At 42.1% G+C, this 19,264-nt stretch overlaps 1 protein-coding gene across 1 annotated transcript; it reads left to right on the forward strand.

Annotated features, from left to right (window-relative positions):
* Window positions 1-3,792: 3,792 nt before the first annotated feature.
* LOC139407918 (RING finger protein 141) lies at window positions 3,793-18,846 on the forward strand. The gene is made up of 6 exons (XM_071151800.1): window positions 3,793-3,931; window positions 10,123-10,297; window positions 10,754-10,862; window positions 11,076-11,254; window positions 11,386-11,493; window positions 15,109-18,846. The coding sequence occupies exons 2-6, from the start codon at window positions 10,161-10,163 to the stop codon at window positions 15,257-15,259; spliced, it is 684 nt and encodes a 227-aa protein (XP_071007901.1). The 5' UTR covers window positions 3,793-3,931; window positions 10,123-10,160; the 3' UTR covers window positions 15,260-18,846.
* Window positions 18,847-19,264: the final 418 nt, after the last annotated feature.

Here is a 19,264-nt window from a genome sequence, read left to right on the forward strand (position 1 = left end):
GACTTGCCTAGTTAAATAAAGGTCAAATAAAAAAGTCTCCAGTCCGTCAGCTCACCGAGCAGACAAGATCTGCTTTATGGGGTGCTACAAACCCATGGCAGGATTAGAGTATACAGATAAGATTTACTTGGGTCCCAGCCCATGTTGGGGTAGAGGGGAACCAGGAAGTTGATGTACTGGGGATGTTGTAGTTTCAATTAGCAGGGCAGAGGCAAAAAGCCTGATATGGACAGAGATGGCAGGAGCAGTGGAATAGAGATGCTAAGGGCAGGCATTTACTTAAAGTACAGAGGAAAGTCGGGGGGGGGGGGGACAGAAGAGAGGAGACTATATTTACAAGATTAAGGGTGGGGCACAGCCAGTTGAATAAGACCTTAAATGTGATAATCACACTTTCCTATTGCAAGGAAACAGACCGTGGAGCATGTACTGTATTGCAACTGTGTGGGCAGTATCAGAGGGAAAGAAAGAGGAGGAGCTCTATGAGGGAGAAGGGGATACAGGAAATTAGTTTAATGAGTATATTGAGTAGAACGTCATTAGCTATAGTCTCAAATACTTTGTTATCTTTTTTAAAGATCTCGGCTCTCGCTAGCGGGATCAAAATCGACAACATCAGGTGAAGTTGGAGCGCACCAAATTCAAATGACAAAATTGTAATATTAAACATTCATGAACATACAAGTGTCTTACATCATTTAAAAGCTTAGCTTCTTGTTAATCCAACCACGTTGTCAGATTTCAAAAAGGCTTCACGGTGAAAGCATACCATGCGATTTTCTGAGGACAGCGCACCACACATAAATACTTTTTCAACCAGCACCGGCTTCACAAAAATCACAAATATCGATAAAATAAATACCTTACCTTTGAAGATCTTCCTCTGTTTGCAATCCCAAGGGTCCCAGCTACACAATGAATGTTTGTTTTGTTCGATAAAGTCCTTCTTTATATCCAAAAAGTCAGTTTAGTTGGTGCCATTGATTTCAGTAATCCACTCCTTCAACATGCATACAAACAAGTCAAACAATGTTTCTAATCAATCCTAATCAATCCTCAGGTAACCTAATAAGTCAATAAACAATAACATTTCAGAAGGAAAGAACGGTGTTCAATAGGAAAGGAAAATAACAAAGAGCGCACCCTCATTTGCCCGCACCAAAAGCCTACCTTTCCTGATGAGACCACCTTGGATAAACTACAACTACTTGTTCGTTTTTCAAGAAACAAGCCTGAAACTCTGTCTAACGACTGTTGACATCTAGTGGAAGCCATAGGAACTGCAATCTGAGAGCAATTTTTTTGGTTTATCCCATAAGCTTGCATTGAAAAGGCTTGTGACCTCAAAAAAAAATAATTCCAGATGGAGTTTTCTCAGGTTTTCGCCTGCCAGTTATGTCATATTCACAGACAATATTTGAACAGCTTTAGAAACTTCAGAGTGTTTTCTATCCATATGTATATCCTAGCTTCTGGGCCTGAGTAACAGGCAGTTTACTTTGGGCCTGTCAGTCATTCGGAAATTCAGGATACTGCCTCCTAGACTTAAGAAGTTTTCTAAGAGCAACAGGGCCGGCAGGTAGGATTTAGTTTCTCCCTGTCTCTGGCCAACACTCCAGTACAGTAGGTGGCGGTAATGCACCATAGTTTTTTATTTATTTTTTCTTTATTTAACTAGGCAAGTCAGTTAAGAACAAATTCTTATTTTCAATGACGGCCTAGGAACAATGGGTTAACTGCCCGTTCAGGGGCAGAACAACAGATTTGTACATTGTCAGCTCAGGGGTTTGAACTTGCAACCTTCCGGTTACTAGTCCAACACTCTAACCACTAGGCTACCCTAATGTTGGATGCCAACTGCCGATAAACCCCACCGAAGAAGGTTACCAGCATAGAACAGAAGATGTTGCATGCCGAGGCAGTGAAGAGAGTAGAAGACCACCAATACAAATTCCATCTAGACACCGTTGCCCTAGAGCACATAAAAAACTATACATACCTCAGCCAAAACATCAGCACCACAAGTAACTTCCACAAAGCTGTGAACGATCTGAGAGATACCCGCTAATTATCAAAATCCAGAAAAGAGTTGTTAAATTCTACAATCACCTAAAAGGAGGCAATTCCCAAACCTACCATAACAAAGCCATTACCTACAGATAAATAAACCTGGAGAAGAGCCCCCTAAAGCAAGCTGGTCCTGGGGCTCTGTTCACAAACACAAACAGATCCCACAGAGCCCCAATGACAGCGACACAATTAGACCCAACCAAATCATGAGAAAACAAAGAGATTATTTCTTGACACATTGGAAAGAATTTACAAAAAAACTGAGCAAACTAGAATGCTATTTGGCCCTAAACAGCATACCTGACCACTGTGACTGACCAAAATTAAGGAAATATTTGACTATGTACAGAATCAGTGAGCAAAGCTTTGCTATAGACCTGGCTTTCAAGAGAAGACAGGCTATGTGCACACTGCCCACAAAATGAGGTGGAAACTGAGCTGCACTTCCTAACCTCCTGCCAAATGTATGACCATATTAGAAACACACATTTCCCTCAAATTTCACAGACCCACAAAGAATTTGAAAACAAATCCAATTTTGATAAACTCCCATATCTATTGTGTGAAATACCACAGTGTGCCATCACAGCAGCAAGATGTGTGACCTGTTGCCACCAGTGAAGAACAAATACCATTGTAAATACAACCAATATCTACGTTTATTTATTTCCCTTATTTTCCTATGCCAATAAAACTATTTGCACATCATTACAACACTGTATGACATTTGAAATGTCTTTATTATTTTGGAACTTTTGAAAGTGTAATGATTACTGTACATTTGTTTCCCACCCATGCCAATAAAGCCCTTAAATTGAAATTTGAGTAGAGGATGATGGGTCAATGGTGACTATTAGGCCAATACAGAGTGATATAAATTGTGCTTCAGTATGGTCGGCTTAAGCATGCCATGGTTATCAACTGTACCACAGAAATATAACTTTGAACTAACATCCTCCCAGCCCAGTAGGGTAAAAGTAGTTGAATGGGGTGTTGTTTTTTAAATGAAATTGTGGTATATAGGTGTAGTTAGTTGATAGTGCAAATTATAATTGTTTTCCTTTCCCCCCTTCCTATTTTAGTTTTGTATAGAAACCTGTAACGTGATTGAGCACACACTACCGCAGAGCAAGTGGCGGCATGCACAAAACAAATGTGTGAACGACATGATACCAAAGAAGGAGACGATGACGCGAGGAGTGTGCAACTGAGATCTTCCCAGTGTAAATGCACAAATCTGATGTGGGTCATATGTAAAATTGAGTGTGGAAAGATTGGATGTGGAGAAAAAAAAAGGAATTGGGTTTTAGCGTAGCTGTGTAAACAAAGCAACAGTGACATCACTAATCATAATTTCGCGCGCGGCTCTTGACGCGCCCCCAACCTGTCACAAACTCAAGGAGCCAAACAGGGTCTAGCCAACATAATGCGAGAATAGCCTACCTGAATTAGCGTTTACTTCCAAAACACAACATTGCTTAAAATGTTTCCTTTTCCATGTTATCACCCCTTGATCATAATTTCCAGTTCTGTCTTTCCTTATTTAAGAACATTGATACATATTTGAATTGATCAATTCATTGAGTTAGCATTAGGCTTAGTTTGATAGCCAGCAGTGATCTGCATTAAAATCGTTCTTGCTATCCTGAATCTTTGGGACGACCCTACCCCATTGAAGTTTACAGTTAAAATGGTTAGGTTAGGACATTGCGACGTTTGCTGGTCACTACTTTCTCTCGTCATCATTCTGCGACATCTCTACTAGCGCTATAAAAAACACAACATAAACTCCCAAACAAATTAAACGTTGCTGATTGCATGTGGATCGTAAAAAATCGATGTTGACACGTAGCAATACCAGGTAAGCTGAACCTATATCACCAAATGTAGATCGATGATCTTATGTGTGGGCTTGGGCTTTGAACAAAGTGCGTGTTTTCCTCTGTTGGCTAACGTTAGCATCTGAACCTAAGAAATCCACTGACGTTCGTTAGCTAGTTAGTCATAAGTTTATGTAGCTATGTGCCAGATGCAGTAAAATGCCAAATAGAAATTGCAACAACTATAGGCAAGCCTTTCATGTGACTAACTAACAGTTCGTTTTTCATGTCAAGGAAAGCTAACTTAGATGGCTAGCTTGCTGAGTTGATTACATAACATTTCTGATACCACTAGTATCGTATTCGTAACGTTGGTTAGCGTTCAAATTGTTGATGCGATTCTTCTGGGAACTTCGACATTGGCGTAAGCTAACGTTTGATGGATAATCATATCAATGCCGTGATAGGGAACAGTCCTGACTAGCCACATAATGAACTTAAGTACCTTAACGACCCTGGGTTTATAACCGCGGATATTGACTCTACCGGGTGCTTTTTCGGCACAGTCGATAGTCCAACGACGCTTTGAAGGGCAATTGGCTCTGGAAACAAATAAACAGCCAAATACGCAATCTAAACGTGAATTGATTCTCAATTGGCGGTACGATTCTAGAAACATAAATCCCTTGACTTTCATTTCACAAATGCAAAATACACACGTTACTTTACACTTTTGCAGCCGACAGTATTTTTCAATGACCACGTTTACATGCACACCAATATCCCGTTATTATTCTGGATACTCTTTTGTCATAACTTGTTGCCCCAGAAGACTAAATATAGTAGTGCTCACCATAATAATGTCTTACATCTATAGAATGAATGCATTAGTAATCTAGTTAACACCTGTAAAGTTGTCTGTTTCGTTTTAGGGACTGGGAGAAAACGGAATACAGAAAGATTGGTCCTGTGCAAAATGTTAGTCATCAGTTTGAAAGGTTTTAAGGAAATGAAAAGAGAACACGAAACACGTTTCTGATAAGACTTCAGTGTATCTAGGGTGCATATTTTATGTGGTTGAAATACTGTCTGGTTCCATAAGTGTAAAAGATAACACATTATACAGGCATTCACATTTTCTCAAGAGATGCTGAAATAATAAATAACTTATCCTGTGTCCATATTTAAATTACTATTCAATTTAACCCATATGATCTTAAATTAGGAATGTTCTGTTTATTCATGAATACTGGGATACTAATGAGCGGGATATGAAAGGTGCATGAAACTAGATTATCCCGAATAAGACCTTAAGTGGGATATGAGCTACTAGCTGGAATACTGTGCACAATGTAAACGTTGTCGGTGACAACACGTTTGTGGTGTACACAGGTGTTCGGAGACGCATATATATAGCTAATTAGCACAGATAGTCCACTCTCCACTCACATACATTTTTGCATTTACAACAACTCGCTTTGCTTAAGAAAATATCATTTTCCTTACGGCAGCAAGTTCAGGATGACTGAATTAAGTGACATTTAAACTTTTGGTTGTATCAATGTAAATAGTTGGTTAGAAAATACATTCCACATGAGAGGAGCACAGAAGGAGCACCAGTATTGGCAAGCATGGAGAGGCCTGAGAGCCCAATTTACAAGTCTGGCTAAGGAAGAAGTTGGATTTTGGAGAAATGTCATCAGTGCATGCTCCTCAAGCAATACAGTCAGGTTCGGCTCCAGGATGACATGCCGGAGGGGGCTTTTTAAATCCATCGGGGGCAGGCACAACTTGAATTGCTTAAGAACCTAAATAAATCCACATGAGGACTGGTGGCCCAAGAGCACTTATTAAAACAGCACATGCCGTAACATCGATTCAGTTCCATGGACAGAAGGCTACCGCGCGATGACCTCACACTCAACGTCAACAAATCAAAGGAGATGATCGTGGACTTTAGGAAACGGCAGAGGGAGCACCCCCATCCATATCGACGGGACAGTAGTGGAGAAGGTGGAAAGTTAAGGTCCTCGGCGTACACATCGGCAACTGCTTGTCCCACAACCGTAAGGCTCTCCAGAGGGTAGTGAGGTCTGCACAACGCATCACCGGGGGCAAACTACCTGCCCTCCAGGACAACTACACCACTCGGTGTCACAGGAAGGCCAAAAAGATCATCAAGGACAACAACCCCCCCGAGCCACTGCCTGTTCATCCCGCTATCATCCAGAAGGCGAGGTCAGTACAGATACATCAAAGCTGGGACCGAGAGACTGAAAAAACTGCTTCTATCTCAAGGCCATCAGACTATTAAACAGCTACCACTAACATTGAGTGGCTGCTGGCTACATACTGACTCAAATCCGTAGCCACTTTAATAATTAAAAATTGGATGTAATAAATGTATCACTAGTCATGTTAAACAATGCCACTTTATATAATGTTTACATACCCTACATTACTCATCTCATATGTATATACTGTACTCTATACCATCTACTGCATCTTGCCTATGCCGTTCAGCCATCGCTCATCCATATGATGAAAATGTATATGTACATATTCTTATTCATTCCTTTACACTTGTGTGTAAAAGGTAGTTGTTGTGAAATTGTTAGATTACTTGTTAGATATTACTGCATGGTCGGAACTAGAAGCACAAGCATTTTGCTACACTCGCATTACATCTGCTAACCATGTGTATGTGATCAATAACATTTGATTTGATTTGAAAGGGTGCACTACCAATTTCAGCCCCACTGAAGTGGACAGCCAGGACAATCTGAGAACTGCGTCAGGGCTCACCTCAGAGCACAACCAGTAGGCTACATTGGTCATTGTCCATATACCCATAAAATAACGCAAAGCTGTATATTGATCAATAGCAATTAGACCCACAAAAGCAAGCTATAACATTAAGAATCACCGATAAATATAACATTAATTGGGGTAAAAAAGGACTGAAGTAACACTACATTATTTTTTTTAAATCTGCCAAAGAACTAGGCTTACATGAGAGAACCAATTTAAGGAATAATTCTGGCACAGTGGCCAGGGCCATAAAGGTTGTAACTTACCATTTTAGAAGAGTTGCAGCCTCCTCGATGATGTGTTGAACCTCAAAGTTTCTTATTCCGTTCCCCTTCCTTTACTTGTCAGGCCAATGCCAGCTGAACAAGCTGGGCTTTTCGTTGATGTAATATGCTGCGTCTGTGTTTACTCAATATGTTCTTTAGGGTGGAGAAGGAATCTTTGCACATTGCTGTCGATGCCCCAAATGTTAATCCATGTTTCAGTGCCAACCGCACAGTCGGCATTGCTGACAAAGGCCCCGCCGTGTCTTTGAATAACACCGAGTGTGGTCCATTTGTTGTTTGCTGGCTGTGTCTGCAATTTTTACTTTGCAAGAATGTGCGCGCCACAATAAACTCTTGTCATTTGCTTGGAGCTGGTGTTCTCATGCCTCGCAAGCTTTTCGAATTCGGCATCACCTCAAAGTTTTTCACCGCACTCATAGGTACTGCGGACAAGTTTGATGCCCGGGTGCAGATCAGCATCTTCAGACTGCAGTAACTTGCTGGGTGGGTCGAGAAGCGCCAGGATTTTGAGTTTTATAAATGTAAAGCTTGGATCTGCCAGTGCTTTCAATAAGCCTGTGACCTCAAGTGTCACATCTGTGCAAATTTGCGTTTAGTAGATTCGATGTCACTGAGTTTCATAGTGACTGACACCGTGGCGAGGTGGCCAGTTCCCCTCTGATCAATACGTTTGTTTAGTTTTTTTCTCAGTTTTTCCCCCAGTGTACTGTGCAGCCACTGTGGCTTTCCTGAATAAATTGCTCAGGCAGCTACACACATTGAAACTTCCTATATCGCCTCAGACGGCATAGCGTGCGCCACAACCAAATGCAGACCTTGAAACAGGTGCTACAAATGACTGCTTTCTCCCACTGAAAATGCTACTCGGGGAAAGTGTCAAGACAAACCTGTGCTGGCTCCTCATCCCTGAGGTCGTCAGGTGCTAGTGACTGGGGTAACGGCGGTGCAGGTGCTTGTTGTGATGTTACCCTCGTGCTGCTGGCGCTAGGCCCTGGCTCTTCTCGATCTTGTTGGTCAGCAGGCAGTGGTGGGAGATGGGTGGGTATTACATTTTGCTGATAGGCTCGTCAACCTCAGTGGCCCGGCTAGCAAGTTGCTTGGTGAGCTCGGCATCTGTCTCTACATGATGGTCCTCAATTGTTTTTGCTCCTGGCAGTGCCCAGTCATTTTCGGATATCCATGCTGATCAAAGCTTGCCCAACTAGCTATAATTATTCAGTGCGCCACGACCAAAACTTAGTGAAGTTCACTTTTGCAGACAGCCACAGCTAGCAATTTTTTTTTTTTTTGTGAGTAAAAAATAAATAAAAATGTAACTTTGACCCTGCCCTGGGATCCAAATTTCATCTGGGGGGGGTGCTTTTCTATGGCTTTTCTATGCCGTAGAGCCGGCCCTGAATATAACGGATGAAGGCATGGTAAGAGCGTGTTGAATGGATAGACGTGGTTATGGACAGTGAGGGAGAAGAGCCGAGTGCAGAGGGAATATGTGTGTTGAGGAAGAATGGCGCCAAGTACAAACCGCACTCTGCTGTCAGCGCAAAAATGTAACCTGACGAGAGTGAGGATGAATTATCTGCGGTTGCCTCTCCTTGTTCATGCAAAGGATGAATCTGCCCAATGTGAGAGAGAGGTTAAGCTTGCCAGGGTCAGAGGAGCTCAGAAGGCGTTGTATGCTGAGGATCTGTCAAGGTGTGTAGTAGACCTAGGCCAACGCAGCCAATCCGTCTATTTTCCGTAAACAAGCGCTGTAACCCTAGATAGGTGTGTATGAATTCAACCTTTTTTAGTTGTATTTATTATTTCTCACTGATATGAAAGATAAGGTCCTTATGCTTCCAAACCTGTAACGCAAGCGCTGTTAATGTTCAGACTGAGCGTCGGTCCAGTTACTCTTATGTGTAATGTAATGGAACTGAGTGACGATGAAGGGCTAAATCCTAGCTAGCCAGGTATATTTGGCTATTTTGTGAAACACTACCTGCCTCAATTTATTTGGGTCCAACCCATTACAAATGTTCACAAATGGGCCTCCCGAGTGGCGCTGCGTCGCAGTATTGCGACGTCACTACAGCCTGTGGTTCGATCCGAGGCTGTCATTACCAGCTGTGACCGGGAGTCCCATAGGGCGGCGCGCAATTGGCCCAGAGTCGTCCGGGTTAGGGGAGGGTTTGGCCAGGGGGGCTTTACTTGGCTCATTGCGCTCTAGTGGCTCCTTGTGGTGTGTTGGGCGCCTGCAGGCTGACTTTGGTCGTGTTTCCTCCGACACATTGGTGCAGCTGGGTGCAGATGGCTTCCAGGTTAAGGAAGCGGGTGTTAAGAAGCGTTTTGGTGGGTCATGTTTTGGAGGACGCGTGAATTGACCTTCACCTCTCCCGAGCCTGTGGGGAGTTGCCTGGATGAGGCAAGATCGTAATCACGAAAAGGGGAGGGGGGATTATTTGTTATCTAAATAATACCCTTTGGCTGGTAGAAGTCTGAAAACACTCAGAGTAGGCTACAAAGCTGGGATAACAGTCCTTCACTGAGTTCCCTCTTAAGCAGTGCTTCCCAAACTAGGGGATGTGACCCCACGTGGGGTTGCTTGATTTGAAAATGGAGTTGTGAGAGAAACTAGGTGTGGTTGTAATAAACAGTGGTTTCTGTTTTCTTCCTAAAAATGTGGCACTATCTTTTGAACAGTTTAAGGTACAAAAGATTATGACCCCATCACAGAAAGATAAGACTTTCTGTTTCCCTCTACAATGCCCACAAGCCTCATTAGAACAGACTGGACATGACCAGGCACTAAATCAGACTGGGGGGAATAACATAATCAATGGTGATTTTTTTTTATACACAGAAGATCATACAAAATTATTACCTGATGAATTTAACCATTTCTGTCACGTCAAACCATACTTTCTTCAGATTGACAGTACTTTTGCTAGTATTTCAGACTGATTTGTAATAGACTGTCACAGCCCCTATATTATTATTATTATTTTTAATTAAAAAGTAAACATTGGCGGTTTATTACATCACTTTTTTTTTTTAACAGGGTGGGGTCGTAGGCCAAAAAAAGTTTGGGAATCCTTGCTCTAAAGACCTTAGGTAAATTACTTGGTGACTTTGCTTTTGTTTCCCTCGGTCAGGCCACCCTGCATAGTGCTGTTCTTTGAGCGCGGTTGGGATGGGCCAGCAGATCTCAGGCCAGGCGGTGATGACCCGTCTACCTGAGAAGCTGGTGAAGCATGCTGGGCTGGTACGCGATAGCGGCTATCTCAACTACGAGGAGTTCCTGGCCAGGGTGGCAGAGCTCAATGACGTGTAAGGCCGGCCATGTCGTGACTGTCAATGTAGTCCTTGTTTGCTCTGTGCTTTGTACTTAGTCATTAAACAAATAGATGATGATGATGATGATGATAATAATATCCAACTCTACAAAGAGAATAACAATATTTCCCAGTTCATTTACAGATGGGGGAACTAATTCCCCCAAGTAACATCCAGCTCCTCCGCTGGCACTTCTTGAACATTATCCACATATAACGCTACTTATTAACTGACATAATTCAGGTTATGAACCTTAATCCAGAGTTTAGAGCACTCTTTCCCTGTTAGGATTGAACCTAGTCCTTCCCCAATCATTAGGCCTTGCTGGTGTGAATGTGGCTTTCGCAGGCAGTGAGTGATAGAAACGGAGGAGGGTTAGGGGACAGTGTTAAGTTGTCATTGGATCATTTGTTGAGTAACAATGTTTCTCCATGACTGTCAACTGGACAGGACGGCTAAGCTAGCAGCTGGACAGCAAAAACACCTGATCTTTGAAGTCCAGACTGGCTCGGACACCTCTGCTCTGTGGAAAGTGGCTGTGAGGATAGTTTGTACCAAGGTGAGAAAGGGACAAACTAAAGTTGGTCTCTTGATGGTGACATGTCATTGTGAATCAGTCTCCACTCTTGCTATTTATTTTTTTTAGGGGAAATGTGTCTTTTTCAACCAGTAATGTGTGTGTTACTGTGTGTGTTGTCAGCACATTTGTGTTCATGGCATGTGTCTTTTTGAGACTGAAACATGTTTGTGTTGTTGCGCTGTGCTCTGGCAGATCAACAAAGAGAATGGGATGGTGGAGGCGTCTCGCATCATGAACCTGTATCAGTTCATCCAGCTGTACCATGACATCACCAGTCAGGCAGTGGAGGTGCTGTCAGCAGAGGGCGCCAGCCTCCCGTCTGGAACCCTCTCGTCAGGGGACTCCTGCCAGGCCAGCATGTGGATGGGCAGGTTAGTAGTTCAGTGTGCGTCTGTGGGAAGTCTTGCATTGCCATCCTTCCAAGTCTTGTTCCTTAATGTGAGGAAGTCTGGAACTGGAGGCAAGTCTGTGACTGGCTGCCATTGTGTGTATTCCCCTACAGGGTGAAGCAGTTAACTGATGAGGAGGAGTGCTGCATCTGCATGGATGGTAAATCTGACCTCATTCTGCCCTGTGCTCACAGCTTCTGTCAAAAGTGCATTGACAAGTGGTAAGAGACACCAACATTTTCCACAGTGGTCCCACTGATAAATCTGTTGTCACGAGGTCTGTTGTCATTGAGCATGTTCGATTATAACACCTATGTTTCTCTGCAATTTGATCAGATAATTAGGACATGTAAACACCCTAATCGGAGTGCCAGCTGTGTCTGCGCATGTGCTTGCAGGAGCCTTATGTGCAAGTGAAGTGAGCTTGTAAAACCTAATTGTGAATATTATAAATAGTTTTCATATACAAACCTTCTGTCTGAACTTGGGTACCATGGCAGTCAGCTTTGATGCTACATCCTATGCATAAGATTTTGAGTTTAAGGAGCAAAACAAAAGGGTCATTGTTTCTAGTGTACATTTCTTATAAACCTCTTCCTCTTGATACTTTGTGGATAAGATATCTTCCAGGATAAGTGTTTTAGCTGGGCTCGTGTGCAGTCTAATATTCAACACTCTTCTCTGAATCCTGATCACCAACATCCATTGTAATTTTTACACAGGGCCTATGTGACTCCTCGCCAGCTGTTTCATATGAACATTTTGAATGACGCTTCCTGTATATTGTTCCCTCTTAATGAACCTGGTAGCTTTTATACTTTATTTTTGCTGGTCTGAACAGTGGAACGGAACGAGAAATTCTGCTTCTGCTCAGAATGAAACGATTGGAAAGTAATTTCTGTTCCAACCCCGTCTGTGAACCAATGCCTTCTTGCCGCTGAAACACTTTGATGTGTCGCTTTAGTTTCTTTCTGTCATTTTTTTCATGTATGTTTATTTAATTTGATCCCGTAGGTCCTCGGATTGGGATAGGGGAGGGTTGTCATTTAATTTTGGTATTATTTCTCAATAAAAAAAACTTTATCACTAAAAAAGCTTCCATTATACTGAAACTGTATCTAAATCCAAACTGGTTTTCCAGTAGGCTACTAAGAGAAGCACATCAAATATTTAAAATGGGTCTCTTTGCTCTTAACTCTCCTTCTTAAATGAAGTGGTACAGAGTTGGCTACAATTCCATCCTCCAGAAGAGATGGCATATATAGATATATAGATAGATGTATGTATGTGTGTGTATGTATATATATATATATATATATATATGATGGATGGATAAACCAATTTTCTTGGCGAGAATGTATCATGACATTTGTAAACAACGATGGTAAAATTGTCACGCAAGCAATTAATCAAGGTGAATGGTTTTATGAACTGATATACAAAACTTAGATTTAAGCTGTTATATCAAATATCTCACTACAAAAGAATGCTCAGTATATGGGGCATTGAAAAGTCAGACCGGTGCAGGCTGCCACAAGGAAACCGACTCAATAGAGCATCTCTTTTGGTTCTCTCCATCTGTGGCTTGATTTTGGAGCATTTTCGGTAGAAATGTTGCAGATGGGGAGGTTCAACTCCCTGGTGAGACACCATGGTAGATTGGCGGTATGTATTGCCAGAGGAAATGGTACAATAATGATTTACCGGGAGAGATTGGTTGATCTGCGGCTGTTTGAAGGTTGTAATAGATACATACACACTTGCACATTTTATAAAGGTTTGAGATCCTTCAATCAGGGGTGAGTGTGGGGCTGTGATTGTATGTTTTGTGTTTAGTTATGTACAGTGCCTTGCGAAAGTATTCGGCCCCCTTGAACTTTGTGACCTTTTTCCACATTTCAGGCTTCAAACATAAAGATCTAAAACTGTATTTTTTTGTGAAGAATCAACAACAAGTGGGACACAATCATGAAGTGGAACGACATTTATTGGATATTTCAAACTTTTTTTAACAAATCAAAAAACCCCTTAAGTTAATACTTTGTAGCGCCACCTTTTGCTGCGATTACAGCTGTAAGTCGCTTGGGGTATGTCTCTATCAGTTTTGCACATCGAGAGACTGACATTTTTTCCCCATTGCTCCTTGCAAAACAGCTCGAGCTCAGTGAGGTTGGATGGAGAGCATTTGTGAACAGCAGTTTTCAGTTCTTTCCACAGATTCTCGATTGGATTCAGGTCTGGACTTTGACTTGGCCATTCTAACACCTGGATATGTTTATTTTTGAACCATTCCATTGTAGATTTTGAAGACAAATCTCCGTCCCAGTCTCAGGTCTTTTGCAGACTCCATCAGGTTCTGATGGTCCTGTATTTGGCTCCATCCATCTTCCCATCAATTTTAACCATCTTCCCTGTCCCTGCTGAAGAAAAGCAGGCCCAAACCATGATGCTGCCACCACCATGTTTGACAGTGGGGATGGTGTGTTCAGGGTGATGAGCTGTGTTGCTTTTACGCCAAACATAACGTTTTGCATTGTTGCCAAAAAGTTAAATTTTGGTTTCATCTGACCAGAGCACCTTCTTCCACATGTTTGGTGTGTCTCCCAGGTGGCTTGTGGCAAACTTTAAACAACACTTTTTATGGATATCTTTAAGAAATGGCTTTCTTCTTGCCACTCTTCCATAAAGGCCAGATTTGTGCAATATACGACTGATTGTTGTCCTATGGACAGAGTCTCCCACCTCAGCTGTAGATCTCTGCAGTTCATCCAGAGTGATCATGGCTGCATCTCTGATCAGTCTTCTCCTTGTATGAGCTGAAAGTTTAGAGGGACGGCCAGGTCTTGGTAGATTTGCAGTGGTCTGATACTCCTTCCATTTCAATATTATCGCTTGCACAGTGCTCCTTGGGATGTTTAAAGCTTGGGAAATCTTTTTGTATCCAAATCCGGCTTTAAACTTCTTCACAACAGTATCTCGGACCTGCCTGGTGTGTTCCTTGTTCTTCATGATGCTCTCTGCGCTTTTAACGGACCTCTGAGACTATCACAGTGCAGGTGCATTTATACGGAGACTTGATTACACACAGGTGGATTGTATTTATCATTAGTCATTTAGGTCAACATTGGATCATTCAGAGATCCTCACTGAACTTCTGGAGAGAGTTTGCTGCACTGAAAGTAAAGGGGCTGAATAATTTTGCATGCCCAATTTTTCCGTTTTTTTATTTGTTAAAAAAGTTTGAAATATCCAATAAAAGTCGTTCCACTTCATGATTGTGTCCCACTTGTTGTTGATTCTTCACAAAAAAATACAGTTTTATATCTTTATGTTTGAAGCCTGAAATGTGGAAAAAGGTCGCAAAGTTCAAGGGGGCCGAATACTTTCGCAAGGCACTGTATGTTTTTTGGTTTCACGCTGTGGGTGGTGTGTGCGCTGGTCTGGTGGTTATGGGTACGCTCACTTCCATGCCCGCCTGGGCAATCGGGTGGGGCTTGGTTCTTCCCACCCTTGGAAAATCCCTTTGGGCCAGGGGAAATTGGGTGGGGGTTAAGCGCATCCACTACCCAGAGGACCCACTGATAGGAGCGGCCCTTTGTATTGTCTTTTGTATTATACTGTTTTAATGCAATGCTAGACTTGATAGCACATTTATTTTGATAGGTTATTTTCGGGATTCACTAAAGTCCCTTCAGGTAGCCTAATTTAGGCCTGATGTCCATTTTAAAACAGGATTATTAGGGAAATTGTTCTTGCAAAGCATACAGAGGTTTTAATCAAACTACATTAATCAGTGTCCATGTAAATGTACCCAATTATTTGGTTTGTTTTCATAGGAGTGGGCAGAGCAGGAATTGTCCGATATGCCGCTTGCAAGTGACCGCTGCCAATGAGTCGTGGGTGATGCCTGATGCCCCTACAGAGGACGACGTAGCTGGCTATATCCTCAACCTGGCTGACGAGGCAGGCCATCCGCACATACCTTAAGCTACTCAACACTAAGACACTTTGATTAACCACTGACATCAAGAATAGTTTGGGGAAGGGTCTGGAGTTTTTCGCCAGGTTTTGGGGGTATGTAGAGAAGGTGGGTTGCTTTATAGGAATTTGCCGGTTGTGATTATTTCTTTTTGCTCTTTCTTTTCCATATTTCAAGATTACTTTTACATGATTGCTCTTAAACTTGTGTGTGTGTGTATATACAGTGCCTTCGAAAGGTATTCAGCCCCCTTGACTTTTCCCACATTTTTGTTACGTTACAGCCTTATTCTAAAATTGATTATATATATATATATATCCTCACCGATCTGCACACAAAACTCTAATGAAAACAGGTTTAGAAATTTGAGGTGCCTATAGTTTAACTGAAATTTCACATTTACATAAGTATAAGACTCGAAATTGAGCTCAGGTGCATCTTGTTTCCATTGATCATCCTTAATGTTTCTACAACTTGATTGGAGTCCAACCTGTGATAGATTCAATTGATTGGACATGATTTGGAAAGGCACACATCTGTCTATGCATGTCAGAGCAAAAACCAAGCCATGAGGTTGAAGGAATTGTCTGTAGAGCTCCGAGACAGGATTGTGTCGAGGCACAGATCTGGGGAAGGGTACCAAGACATTTATGCAGTATTGAAGGTCCCCAACAACACATTGGCCCCCATCATTCTTAAAGGGAAGAAGTTTTAAACCAGAAACTCCTAGAGCTGGCCAAACTGAGCAATCGGGGGAGAATGGCCTTGGTCAGGGAGGTGACCAAGAACTCGATGGTCACTGACAGTGCTCTAGAGTTCCTCTGTGGAGATGGGAGAACCTTCCAGAAGAATAATCATCTCTGCAGCACTCCACCAATCAGGCCTTTGTGATAGAGTGGCCAGATGAAGCCACCACTCCGTCACATGACAGCCCACTTGGTGTTTGTCAAATGACACCTGAAAGACTCCAGACCATGAAAAGCAAGATTCTCTGGTCTGATGAAACCAAGATTGAACTCTTCGGCCTGAATGCCAAGCGTCACGGCTGGAGGAAAGCTGGCACCATCCTTATTCTGGTGGCAGCATCATGCTGTTGGGATGTTTTTCAGTGGCAGGGATTGGGAAACTAGACCGGATCGAGGGAAAGATGAATGGAGCAAAATGTAAAGATCCATATGAAAACCTGCTCAGGACCTCAGACTGGAGAGAAGGTTCACCTTCCAACAGGACAATGACCCTAAACGTACAGCAAGACAATGCCGGAGTCCCAATGTCCTTAAGTGGCCCAGCCAGAGCCCGGACTTGAACCCAGTTGGACATCTCTGGCGAGAGCTGGAAATGGCTGTGCAGCAATGCTCCCCATCCAACCTGAAAGAGCTTGAGAGAATCTGCAGAGAAGAATGGGAGACTCTCCCCAAATACAGGTGTGCCTAGCTTGTAGCTTCATACCCAATGAGACTCAGGGATGTAATTGCTGCCAAAGGTGCTTCAACAAAGTACTGAGTAAAGGATCTGACAACTTATTTAATGTGACATTTCATTATTTTTAGGAATTAGCAAAAATGTCAACTGTTTTTGCTTTGTCGTTTATGGGTTATGATTTGGAAAGGCACACGGGACAATTTAATCAGTTTTAGAATAAAGCTGTAACCTAACAAAATGTGAAATGTCTGAGTACTTTCTGAAGGCACTGTATATACAGTACCAGTCAAGTTTGGACACACATACTCATTCAAGGGTTTTCCTTTGTTTTTACTATTTTTTTACATTCAACTATGACAACACATGGATTCATGTAGTAACCAAAAAAGAAATCAAAATAGATTCTTCAAAGTAGCCACCCTTTGCCTTGATGAAAGCTTTGTACACTCTTGGCGTTCTCTCAACCAGCTTCACCTGGAATGCTTTTCCAACAGTCTTGGAGTTCCCACATATGCTGAGCACTTGTTGGCCGCTTTTCCTTCACTCTGCGGTCCAACTCATCCCAAACCATCTCAATTGGGTGGAGGCCAGGTCATCTGATGCAGCATTCCATCACTCTCCTTCTTGGTCAAATAGCTCTTAGACAACCTGGAGGTGTGTTGGGTCATTGTCCTGTTGAAAAATAAATGATAGTCCCACTAAGCGTAAACCAGATGGGATGGCGTATCGCTGCAGAATGCTGTGGTAGCCATGCAGATTAAGTGTTCCTTGAATTTTAAAATCAATCCGTGTCACCAGCAAAGCACCATCACACCACCTCCTCCATGCTTCACGGTGGGAACCACACATGTGGAGATCATCCGTTTACAGATTTCCACTGGTCTCATTTCCATTGCTTGTGTTTCTTGGTCCAAGCAAGTCTCTTCTTCATATTGGTGTCCTTTAGCAGTGGTTTCTTTGCAGCAATTCGAACATAAAGGCCTGATTCACGCAGTCTCCTCTGAACTGTTGATGTGTCTGTTACTCTGAATTATTTATTTGGGCTGCAATTTCTGAGGTGCAGTTAACGCTAATGAACTTATCCTTTGCAGCAGAGGTAACTCTGTCTTCATTCCCTGTGGCGGTCCTCATGAGAGACAGTTTCATCATAGTGAGTGATGGTTTTTGCGACTGCACTTGAAGAAACGTTCCAAGTTCTTTACATTTTCCGGATTGACTGACCTTCATGGCTTAATTAAAGTAATGATGGACTGTCCTTTTCCCTTTGCTTATTTGATCTGTTCTTGCCATAACATGGACTTGGTATTTTACCAAATAGGGCGATCTTCTGTATACCACCCATACCTTGTCACAACACAACCGATTTGGCTCAAACACATTAATAAGGAACGAAATTCCACAAATGAACTTGCATTCCAGGTGACTACCTCATGAAGCTGATTGAGAGAATGCCAAGAGTGTGAAAAACCCTGGAATGATTAGGTGTGTCAACTACTGACTGGGGGGTGTGTGTGTGTGTGTACACAATCTCTCCACAATAATATATAAACCAAGCACATTGTTTCGTTATACCTACTCTTATAATTGCACTTTGAATAGTAGTAGATGTTTTTATAGGCACCTCGAACTGCTGTGGAAATGTCCATAAATCACTAATCACAACTTCTGTACATTTTTTTTATTTTGAAATCCTATAACACACTCTGTGAATGGTTTGCTATTTGATGAAATGTGAACATTTAAGTACAATAATCTCATGGATGCTTCAGCCACGATAATCTTTATATTTTCTCCTCAATGTTAGCACCTCATCTAACTATCTCCCCAAAAATGTCGCTTTTAGTTTAAATATCAATCAATAAAACGAAATGTCATTGTTTATCAAAATAATTTCTATATCATGAGTACTTAAGCAAGGCCAGTGCATTGGATGTTTTAAATATTTAACTTTTTATTACGTGTGAGGCTGAGTGAATGTTAAAATAGTACTACATAATATATTTGGAATGTGTTATTCCCATTTGGGAACTGAAGATTTTGAGCTGTATGTACTTTACTCATGACTGGCTGGTACTATACTGAACAAAAAATTTAAACGCAACATGTGAAGCGTTGGTCCCATGTTTCATCAGTTTAAATAAAAGATCCCAGAAATTGTCCATATGCACAAAAAGCTTCATTCTCTTATTTTGTGCACACATTTGTTTACATCCCTTTAGTGAGCATTTCTCCTTTGCCAAGAAAATCCATCCACCTGACAGGTGAGATATATCAAGAAGCTGATTAAACCATGATCTGTACACAGGTGCACCTTGTGCTGGGGACAAATCTACTCTAAAACGTGCAATTTGTCTCAAGTTTTGAGGGTGCATGCAATTTGCATGCTGACTGCAGGAATGTCCACCAAATAATTTAATGTTCAATTCTCTACCATAAACTGCCTCAGTCCTTTTTGATACTATGGCAGTACAACCACAGATCACCTGTAACCACGCCCAGGACCTCCACGTCCGGCTACTTCACCTGCAGGATTGTCTGAGACCAGCCACCAGGACAGCTGATGAAACTGTGGGTTTGCGAAAGTGCCGGCA

Source organism: Oncorhynchus clarkii, chromosome 1 (genome assembly GCF_045791955.1).
Source record: "Oncorhynchus clarkii lewisi isolate Uvic-CL-2024 chromosome 1, UVic_Ocla_1.0, whole genome shotgun sequence".
Classification (NCBI taxonomy): domain Eukaryota; kingdom Metazoa; phylum Chordata; class Actinopteri; order Salmoniformes; family Salmonidae; genus Oncorhynchus; species Oncorhynchus clarkii.